General features: G+C 37.5%; 1 protein-coding gene across 1 annotated transcript; it reads right to left on the reverse strand.

The window, feature by feature from the left end:
• Nucleotides 1–5,951: 5,951 nt before the first annotated feature.
• Nucleotides 5,952–10,322, reverse strand: LOC120557840 (small vasohibin binding protein). Its single transcript, XM_039798476.1, has 3 exons — nucleotides 10,169–10,322; nucleotides 9,117–9,251; nucleotides 5,952–7,962 (listed from the first exon to the last, which is right to left on the reverse strand). Exons 2-3 carry the CDS (start codon nucleotides 9,228–9,230, stop codon nucleotides 7,876–7,878), a joined length of 201 nt encoding a protein of 66 aa, XP_039654410.1. The 5' UTR covers nucleotides 9,231–9,251; nucleotides 10,169–10,322; the 3' UTR covers nucleotides 5,952–7,875.
• Between the last annotated feature and the right edge of the window lie 1,451 nt (nucleotides 10,323–11,773).

Here is an 11,773-nt window from a genome sequence, read left to right on the forward strand (position 1 = left end):
CATCGGATTTTCTCTTGATCGATATACGGCTTATGCGATAAACGCTGATGGAAACGTTATTGGCCAAATAAATAATGAATTGCGATTAAGTTTTAGGTCATTTTATGGTTGCAACCCGCAATAAAACGAAGAAGAAGAAGTTTCAGTTCATTACCGCCCAGTATTTCCGCTCTGTTTGCACACATGACAGCTGTCAACAAAAACAGATGTAAGCGGACAAACGAGGAGACAAGATACTTTTTTAATTTAATTTACCAGAAAAATATAACGGCTCTTTTAGATAGCAAAAATCTAAGAAACGCCATCATTTATCTGGAGCTCGTGAAGGAAATGACCAACAAAGGTTACGACATTCTAAAACGCTTAACGTGAAAAAGCTTAATGTGGTTTAATGTATCTAAACAACGATCAATCATCACCAGATTTATCATGGTCATATCTTGTCATAAACACTTAAGCCTGTCAAAAAAACTAAATCGAAATCCAACGATTGTAGAAGTTATCTTACGTGTTGTCAATGTTTTCTCATCATTGCGCCCTATGGCGAGGAAAAAGCTTTTTGGTTTAATGTAGCCTACCTAAACAATGATAAATGATTACCTAATTTCTCTCTCATATTGCTCCTCATAACCCCTGAAAACTGTCAAAAACTCGAACCCAAAGTCCAGTTATTATGGACATTATCTGACATAAAGCATTTCTGCTTCACAGCAGGGCAGCGGAGCGGCTGGGGGTTGACTCTCCACGGTTCTCATTGGCTTTATAACTCTTAATGTGAAAAAGCTTAAAGCGCCCATATTATGCTCATTTTCAGGTTCATAACTGTATTTTAAGGTTGTACCAGAATAGGTTTACATGGTTTAATTTTCAAAAAACACCATATTGTTGTTGTACTGCACAGCTCTCTCTCACTGCTGTAGATCCTCTTTTCACCTGGTTTCTGTTTTAGCTACAGAGTGAGACCTCTTTTCATCTTCTTCTTCTGTACTATCTTTGATTGCACTCGCACATGCTCAGTAGTTCAGATGTAGATCATGTCAGCTAGCTAACTCTAGAGACAGTAAAAGAGAGCCTGTTTCTCCAACTTTGGTCAGTTACAAGGCAGGATTAGCTGGGAGACTTCTAAATGAGGGCGCACATGTAAGTAGTTCTTTTGTAGATTATGGTGAACTTGTGTGTGTTGTAGCAGTGCTTTGCTATTGAGAACGACTTAGCATGCTACCGTTAGCATTAGCGTTAGCATGGTAATGCTAACGGTTAGCATGCTAACGAGCTAACGGTTGTGGTTAGCCAGCTCATTTCGGACTGTGACGTCACAGTCCAAGCCGATTTTGAACAGCTCACTAGGAGACTGAAGGCAGGACACATTCAGAAACTGTATCTCACTCAAAACAGCATGGATGGATTTTTTTCAAAGTTTGTATGTGTGTGGAAGCACCAGAGACACAAAAGAACACCCCAAATCCCAGAAAAAGTGATTTTTTCATAATATGGGCACTTTAACGTGGTTTAATGTACCTAAACAACGATCAATCATCACCAAAAAAATCCTCTCCTATATTGCTCATCATTACCACTTAAAACGGTCAAATCTAACCCAATGTCCAAATATTATGGACGAAAACATTAACGTGAGATAACTTCTATAATCGTTGGATTTCGATTGTTTTTTTGACAGGCTTTGACGTCCTGCGGAGTAAATGGAAGGCGCTCAAACAGCGATACACGGCTCATAAAGAGAGTTGTCTCGCAGCGGTGCCGGAGTGAAAATAAAAGGCAAGTTCCACCTTTTTGATGAGCTGGATCAGATCCTCGGTCAAAGGCCCATCATAGCTTAGCTTGGCTTCTAATATTAACAACAACTACTACTTTTGTCTAGCAAAACTTTGTTCGCAAAAGTTCGCTCAAATGTTGTGCGATTCAGTGCAAAAATGAATGGAAACACCATAAAATGTCTCAAATCAATTTCGATATAGCAATTTAATCGCAAAACAGCATGTGACGTCATTACGTACAGGTTTTTATTCGATTTAGAGCTGTTGGATGGAAACACACTTTCACCAGCTTTATTCGCATGAGTTTTTTTACCGAACTTCAGATAATTCGATTGACAAGTGGATGGAAACTTAGCTTGTGTTTGAAAGAGCTGCTATCTCTCTGCTCAGAGCCCCCATCTTCTCCTTCATCCTCTGACTATTCTGCTCTTTTTCCTCCCAGAGTGCAACCAACCTGGCCACCTCTTCATCTTCTAGAAACTGCTGGATTTTCTTAATATTTACAGTCTAGCCTATGGTCACCTCCATCTAATGTTATGCATCCCCAATAAGGATGAAACTATAAAACGGGCAGAGCAAATCACATCCGGGAATTTCAGACCCCAAGAACACAGATTGAAAAAACAGACGATCAGATTATCCTTCAAACATAACAACTTCCTTGGAGTGAGTTCAGCTACAGTAGAGAAAAGTATAAAACTGCAACACTGCTGCTTCAATCTGCTGACACTCTACACAGTGAAGGTGAGTTTGACTAAAAACACGACTCAAAGTGAAAGTACATTTCAGTACTTACTATGGACAGTATATAAACTGGACCAACAGATCCCATTGCTCTGGACGGAGACCAGTGAAGGACATTAGAAGCACTTTTCCAGTGAGCGCTGAGCGTTACTGCGCAACCTCCAACTGAGAGAGACGACGTAAATGTGACGTTAGCAACCTGTCTGAAAGTTGTAAGTCTTCTGGTAGCTGTGCCAAGAGAAATCTCAATCATTCTGAATCTTGCAGAGACGGAGAGCGTAGGTATATGTAAGGAGATAACATGGGCACAGCAGGCATGGCGCCAGGATTCCAGTTTTGGATGGGCCAGACCAATTGTGGGTGGGCCTTAAAATAAAAACGTTATCAAATCACTGTTTAACCTAATACAAATTACTGACTAATATACTGTTATATTATATATATTATATGTGCTTACATAATAAAGATTGTAATAGCTTGATGCTCTTTAAATATGTTGTTGCATTTTAAAAATTTTCGGGGGCAAAGAACGGACCTATCCACAATCGTTCTTGGTTCTGACCAAAAGAAGAGCGCTTTGGAATCTCCATTACGCACCATACCTGGCTGTGCTATAGCGCATCTCTCCTAACCTAAGGCCTATAGACTGTAAAAGTGGTCAGGAATCTAATATTTCCCCAAAACATAGTTTAGTTCTGCTCGTATAACATGAGGCCGAATATTTCACAATTCTGTTCAATTGTTTTAAGTTTTCAACAATACAGATCAACAACACTGCCCGACAGTTTCAATCAATACTCGGCCACAGAACTTGTTCATTGACAACGTCATCTGTCATGTAAAACAAGACTCAAGTGATTTCCTTACTTTAGTGTGATGATTCATGTTATAAACATGTAACAAAATAAATAAATCACATTAACAAGCCCTAAAGCATCATTGGCCATAACAAGAGAAAACCATGAGGGAAAAACAACTTGACAACAGTAACAAGCTGTTGTAGAAATAGAATTGCGCCTGGAGCTCTGTAGCGAGTTATGAATCGATTATTTTAATCCATATATCTCATATAACGACATAATACAATACAGGCAGAGTAGCCTTCACATACCTTACTGTTATCCTCTGGTGGTCCTACACAATTAAACTCGCTAAAGCAGAAGAAGCGACCGGATACGTTAGCACTGGTTGAGTTGCGGGCTCATCCACGGAAGACAGATCCACAGGGCTATATCGTCCACTCGCGAGTCAGAGGCACTAGCACCGGCGCCTATCGCGCTAGCCGTGCTAACCATGCTAGCATCCTGGGGTGGCAGAGACAAAGATGTGCTAGGTGTTGTGGATCTCAGCTCTGCTTCATCTCCTGGTTGCAGGGATGACTCTGAGACCGCTCGTGCACGTTTAAGGTACCTAAACAACGATTGTTGCAACATTGTCCTTTACTGGAAATGATTTTCACACTTTCAGATCACTTGGAGCTAGCCTAGCATACCGACCGATCCCGAACCTCACTGTCTGCTGAACTTGCGCAGAAACATACAGTAAAAATAGACATGACCAGCTTTTTAAAATTGTTTTTGAAAACTAAACATTTAGACAATTTTAGCACAAATTATGAGATTATTTGCAGATTTTTAATAATTCTTCACCAAATTATAATATATTAATTAATTAATGTTTTCTGAAGAAAAGTTTTGGGTGGGCCTGTTGAAAAGTGGGTGGGCCTAGGACCGTCAGGCCCACCCATAACGCCGTGCCTGGGGCACAGGCTAATTATTGCTAACTAAAATGCTAGTTAACATTAGTAATTAAACCTAAACAGCTAATGTAAGTCGAAACTGCCTGCGAGCTTCTCCTGTACTGAAGAATAGTATTTGTATTATTTATTTGTTACATGAAACTAATTTTCCTTTTTCAGATGCACAGAGCTATTTGTCAAAAGTTCAATTACAAAGTAAATGTCCTGGGGACCATGTGTCAGGGTATACATGAAAAGTAATCAGTTCTGTTTCTTCTGGTTTTAGACAAGCGATAACGGGCTAAATACCTCTATTATCAAAATCATACCTGGTGCTTCTCGGTAATCGTTGCTGCCATCACCGGCAAGATGAAGCTGTACCTTATTGTCTGAAAGTCGGAAATGTGCGTGGCGTGAGCGGCCGGGGGCATGGCGTGAGTGACGTAATTTCCTGTGGGCGTGGCAGCTGGACCATTCTCAGTCGAGCAGGTACCATGTAATGGAAAAACACCAATACATCCCTGGTGTGTGGAGCCAGCTGCAATGGCGGAGGAGAGAATTTAACTGTAAATTATAAATCCTGAAAATACTACTGTTGTGTCGCGAAATGCAGTTTTAAGATTATTGTATGCGAGAATGTAGTTGTTTAAACTTCAAATCTATGGTCGATTTATCAAGATAGAGCCTATTTAAAAGTTTACTCAACGTTGCCGGATATGTGAGGTTCCGCTACATCTAGCATGCCTCGTCACGTATCAGATGACCGACGAATTTGTGACCTAATAATCAGCCAGAATAACTGAAAACACCTGTGTGGGTGTTCAGAGGCTTTAAAAAAAAAACATGGACTCTTCAGAAGAGGTCATTATCTTAACTTGAGTTTCTGCGCGGGAAAGTCACCGGACGCCATAATCTTTTGAACATAGCCATACTGAGAAATCCAGAGAGAGTTGTGTGGAGCTGATAGTCTTAATTAGCTTTGTAGCAACTAATTTGGCAATGGCTTGAATGTAACGGACGTTCATTAATATCAAAAAGTTACGCACTAGGGGCGGCCTCTAGCTCACCCAGTAAGAGCGTTTGCCCCATGTTGGCGGAGTCCTACAGTGGCGCTAATAATCTTAAAAAAATTAGAAAGTTACGCACTAAAGCTTTAAGTACAATTTCGAGGTAGTTGTAGAGTAGTTCCATTTTATGCGACTTTTTACTACACAACATTTCAGAGGGAAATATTGTATACTCAAGTAAAGTTCAAGTACCTCAAAATTGTACTTAGTACAGTGCTTGAGTAAATATCCTTAGGTACTTTTTACCATTGTCTCTAAACTACACAGATGATTTAATATTATTAACTGTCCTGGCTTGGTCATTAAATGCTCAAACTGCAATCACAAGATCAGCTCTTAGCCAATCATATGAATGCTGATAATGCTCTCTACTCATTTGCCTTTATTTCAAAATAAGAGTGCACCATTACTCGAGAAAACTAACAAATCAATCCTCAAACATTTAGCTGAATATCAATTAACAGGATTATATTAATCTAAAACCAGATTTAAAGAACAGGAGCCAGGAGTTACAAAGGAAGATGAGATTAGACATGTAGCCACAACCCTTATCTTCGATTTTACATGTCTTTACATGGAGGTCTTTATATGGATAAAATGCAGAAACTAATAAATAAAAACACTTAATTTTTTTAAACTCACTTTTATTTTCATTCAATTAAAAATGTTTAACTCAAGTGAAGGTGGATGCCATACTGTACTTAGTATAAATATTTTACAGTTATCAGTCATAAATAGAAGTTGTTTGGATTGCAAAACGTTAATGTGACAATAAAATGCTATATTAAATATGTACAGGCCAGGTGGAACTGCATACAATGTTGTTCACAAGATAGTGTTCAAAGTGAGCACCAATAACACTGGCATATTAAGGGCACCGTCTATTTTAGAGCTACATTAAGCAATATGTAAAAACCATAAAAAAAAAACAACCTCTTGTTCTGCTGTTGGTAGTTGAAAATCAGAAGCACACTGGATGTGAAACCTTCAAGAATGTGCAAGAAATAATAAATATTTGATATGAATGTATGAGAAACAAATGGTATCTTTTATAAGATACGTGGCAAGTAAAATTATATATTTGGATGAGTTTAAAAAATGACTGAGGAAGCTTGTCAACAATTATTTATGTAAAGGTGTGATTAAATAAGTGAACTTCTTCCCACTCCTTTTCAGATATTTAAAAAAAATCATTGCGTTTGTCGTTCATGTATCTCAATATGCTTTCTATTTTGTGTATTAATTTCTGTATGACCCTTTGTTTTCTTTTACATGTTCGAAATAAATTTCAATCAATCAATCAATCAATCAAAAGAAGCTTATAGTAGGACTGCACGATATGAGGAAAATATCTAATTGCGATTACTTTGATATTGCAATTGCAATATGATTCACGATATTGGAGGGAATGATCAATTTTGTATCACTTATTTTCATTGAAAAATATTAAAATTAAATTGATTATAGCGTTATTTTTGCGAGGACTTAGTCTGTTGGATACGATTTGTAGGCCGGGACGTCACGGCAGCACCACCATACTTAATTCAGAATGGTTTGACACATATTTTGCCTTTAACAAATATTGTGCCCCACCTGCAATTTGGATATTGCACTAGTCCAGGGGTCTTCAAACATTTTTTAGGCCAAGGACCCCTAGCTGATTAGAGACAAAGCAGGGACCCCCTAATACATATATTGCATACAATTGAGTTGCATATTAAACTGGGCCTTTTTTATTTATTTATTTATTTATTTTTTTAAATGGTGCATAAAATACCAAGCTTTTAAAATAAAAATTGTTGGCATATTCATAGATTTAAACATCAAGTTTTAATGCTGAAATGTGGCACATTGAATCCTTAAGCTTAACTGTATGTAGAAGGCAACCATATGGCTACTTTACCTATAGGCCAGTAAGCCTATCATCATTGTTGTGTACATTTACTAATAATATGTTGGATTCATGTTAATGTATATTTTCAGACATATTTTTTTTTAAAACCATCGATCAGTAATTTGGTGGCCCCTCTGCAGCATTTCCGAGGACCCCCTAGGTGTCCTGGAACCCCTGTTGAAGATCTCTGCACTAGTCCATATTGCGATTTCGACACATTTGCAACCAACCCTAGCTTACAGTACAATGTATTTCTGACTTGAGACGTGATGGGCGGATGATACCAAAGCTTCAAAGCTTTTTTAAAGTGTGCTTTAACGAACCAATCAGTGTCCGGTGAGGAACTCCTGGCAGCTACTGATAAATATCAGTGACCTGATGTTTTTGTAGGAAATATGCAACTCTGATTACAGTTGTTCCTGTCTGGCAACATTTTACCCACAATGCTTTCATTTACCAATCAGGTCAGGTAATTATAACAATACTCTCCAGCATATTCAGGTTACAGAGTGAGGAATCTGAATCGCTAACACATCAAGAGCAGAAAGATTGTCTTATCAAGCATCAGCGTAAGTATAAGTGTGTGATTGTGTATCGGTACATTGTGTTTTTGCAGGGCGACAGGGTCCTGGTCCAGATGAAAAAGGAAGGCGGGACTCATTCTCCTTGTGATTGCATCTGTTTACAAAAGGCCTCAAACTGCTGCTGTTCCAACTCTGTCATCACCTTGTTCAAGGCATAAATCTGTAAATAAAAGAAGGGAAGAAAGTTGACGCAGTTGATTATAAAAAAAAAAAAAAAGCAGAGATGCTCAAGCCATTTTTTGCAGGTCCAAGTCAGGTCACAAGTCAAAGTCAACTCTTGAGTCTCTTATGGTTATAATGAGTGTTCTGTCATCTGCTGCATGCCATCCGGTCTACTTAGAACACTGCATAGCTATATCTAAGGCATTCAAAGCATGTACTGTATCATCACTCTTTTATCTATTAGCATACCGTATCAGCGTTGATTAGTTTGGTATATGATCACTTTAAAAAGGCTACTACAATGAGATATGAAAACTAAAACTAAATGAAAGCTTTTCTTCAAAGCATGAAGTTATAATAGCCAAAGGTAATGACAAATGGCACAACAGTTGCAGGTGTGCTTGTCATGGTGTTGTTGCTGCAGCTTACAGTGATCGGTGGCCGCATAACAACAAGTGAGGGAATTGGTGCATTTCCTTAATATTAATGTACCAAAACAATAAAGTTTTGTTTACAAATACGAATATCAAGTCTCTCGAGGACAGAGTGTGTGCGACTTAAAATGTCCAGTGTGTAACGTGTTTAGTTCATTATCAAAATCTGTGTTGCCCATTCACAAACTTGTCCTTTTTCATGAATATTTACCACCACCATCAATTCCAAGTTTTTTTTTTTCCCAAGACATACAGGATATACTGCTCCGCCTTTCGCGTTTTCGCTGTCAGATGATAAACTAACAGGTGCTGCTAATGCTGCTAATGGGTATCATAGCTTCCCGGCCCCGGCAAGTTTGAAGAAGGAAACATGGAGGAGCACACATATTCAAAATCCAAATTTCAAGAACAGGAGTCTTCTTCTTCGCCCAAAAAAGAAAAAGATATTGAAAAGAGCAAGAGACCGGCATCATCAGAAAAAAAGGAGAAGGCTACCATAGCTGTAATAAGTACTTTGAACTGCGTGGCCCGAAAGAGACAGTTGATTACGATATATGATCTCAATGCTAGATGGGAGAAATTCCTACACACTGGACCTTTAAATCCCCATCTCTGTTTTTCAGCAGTGAGAAGTAATGACTGCCTGTCTTTGAATGTTGTTTAAATAAAGACAGTTTGAAGGAGTGAGAAGTAATTTAAAAAGGGTGATGTTAGTCACCTCTGCTCTCTGTCGTTGTTTGAGCTCTTGCTGTGCGGACTTCTGTTTGGCTCTGTCTCCTCTGGTCGGTGTAGAGTTCAGCTTTGGCTTGTCTTTACGGCAGGCAGGCTCCATGGCAACAGCCCTCCAATCAACCTGGGTGGGTTTGAGGTAATAAGATATTTGACTTTTTTGACAATATTTACTGTAAAGTAGAGCTGGGCAATATATCGATATCGTGATATGAGACTAGATATCGTCTTAGATTTTGGATATCGTAATATGGCATAAGTGTTGTCTTTTCCTGGTTTTAAAGGCTGCATTACAGTAAAGTGATGTCATTTTCTGAACTTACCAGACTGTTGTAACTGTTCTATTATTTGCCTTTACCCACTTAGTCATTATATCCACATTACTGATGATTATTTATCAAAAATCTCATTGTGTAAATATTTTGTGAAAGCACCAATAGTCAACACTACAATATCGTTAATAGCGGTATCGATATCGAGGTATCTGGTCAAAAATATCATGACATTTAATTTTCTCCATATCGCCCAGCCCTACTGTAAAGTTAAAGAGTCGTGCTTATCTGTAAAAACAACCCCAAACAACTTTTGAGATAATTTTAAATAAAACCAACATACAAGTCTTCGACCGAGCCCTTGATCAACACATACGTACGAATTACAACATCTGAATCATTTCTCAATGTATAATTACTTAAAATAACGTTACTGAATGTAGTAACGTTAGCTAGTTGTGTGTTGAATAGGAGAGCAAATCGTAACAGTGCATTAGAGGTCTTAAATCTTGTTCTTTAGTGTAGCGGTAGGCTATCCGTTACCTATTACATTTAAGCGAACGTACCATTAAGTTAAACGTTGGTTAGCTAACGCTTTAAACCATAGATATAAATAGCTATAACGTTAACTTTAGCCGGAGACGGTTTAGAAAGGATCTTTGCTTTAGCTACTCTAGCTAACGTTAGCTTGTTAGCTGTTGTTAACTTTTTTATAGAGTAAGATTCCAACCAACAATAACATGTTTATTCTAGTTAATGGCGTACATACCTTTAAATTGTACAAGGCGGAAACCAGTAATATACTTTGATTAGCGTTAAGTTAGCCAGTAAGTTGTCTGTAACTAGCTAGCTACCAACGTTAGCCGATCAAAAACAGCTGTTCCCCAGGTGTCACCAATAAACAAATCCGAGTTTTGCAGCGTTCGTTCAAAGGTTCCTGCTTTGTGCGGGTTCCGTTTTTTCTTCGTCTGTCTGTTAAATGGGTAAATTTAAAACTTCCCCTGCCTTACCGCCATCCAGCGGCGTTGTCTTCAAAATAAAAGAATTTAGATAAAAGATAGAAAGCAATTTTGTACTTCCTTGTTTGTTTTTAACTTTTTTTACCAGATTTCTTTAAATAGTGCATGCGATGACAAAATGAAGGGTCACCTTCCACTAATCCGAAATGACTAAACTATCTTTGGTTTATCTTAGAAAATACAATGAAAAGAGTAAACTTTGTGGATTAGGTGACTCAGACATTAGCTACACTTCATTGCTGTGAGCACCACAAATGTAATTCCCCTCATCTCCATTGTATTTAATCTCAGATGAAGATATCTAGAAACCTTATCAATTCAAACTATGATTTGCATGGCTAAATATTAGTTCTAAGTCCAAAAAGTGTTTTTGTGCATTGGGTGAACTGAACCTTTGTAACAAATGTAGCCAGCGTTTACATTCTTTGTAAATCACGAGCAATGCTTCAATTTTCAGATATACCATTTATCTCTTAACATGCTAAATGTGCACTAAATCTCATTAGCAGGTTGAATACTCTGCTGTCTGACTGCATGCTCGCCCGGGTGGAGGGTAGCTCCCTAAAGGACTCCCAACAGAAGTAGGCTATCAGCAGGAAAGAGTGAAATTGTACCATCGATTCATTCCACTAGTTCATGTAGGTCTGACCACAAGATGTCGCTCTTGTATAATAGTCCAGTTGTGTTTATAACAAAGAGCATGAGTTATTTCTTTTTATTTTTTTTATTTTTTTATTTAGTCCGTAAACATAAAACTATACATAAATAAGTAGAAAATAATATAATATGAAAGTAAGTATGGAAGTAATAATTTAAAAAGAAACAAATACATAAGTAAAGAAGTGACAGACTTGCAAACTTCATTAATGATATTGACAGCCAGAGTTCTTAATTAAATAATTTTGAGTAGATATCAGTTATTAAAATATCTTTCTTTTTGTTACCAATTTTACAGTCTCAAAGTATATGTCAGTTTCAATTTGGAATAGTTTTAAACATGGTGTTACCTAATAAAATGAAGAGATTTACAATATTACATAAATTCCTATATTTACATCAAAATATTTTCAAAATATGTAATAATGTGTTTCCCCTTCACGTGTAATTGTATGTGTTGTTTTAGTTACCATATCATTTTCAAAACTTTTCCAGAAAGTAATACATAAAGACCAAACATAAAAAAGATGGGTTAACAATTCTTGTTCAGTCTTACAAAAACTACAATAATTATCAACAGGCATGCATTTTGAGATAAACAGGTTTGTAGGATATATATTATGCAATATTTTCAAATGTAATTCCCTAACTTTGTTGGTGATGCAATATCTAAAAGGAATAAGCCACGCCATACTAAG

The sequence above is a fragment of the Perca fluviatilis genome, chromosome 4, assembly GCF_010015445.1.
Source record: "Perca fluviatilis chromosome 4, GENO_Pfluv_1.0, whole genome shotgun sequence".
NCBI lineage: Eukaryota > Metazoa > Chordata > Actinopteri > Perciformes > Percidae > Perca > Perca fluviatilis.

Bases quoted from the DNA above. Each gene is read 5' to 3' on its own strand.
- LOC120557840 (XM_039798476.1), bottom strand. From the start codon at position 9,230: ATGGAGCCTGCCTGCCGTAAAGACAAGCCAAAGCTGAACTCTACACCG. The intron at 7,963-9,116 runs GTGACTAACATC...TTTTATTTACAG, and splicing joins AACAACGACAGAGAGCAGAG to ATTTATGCCTTGAACAAGGT.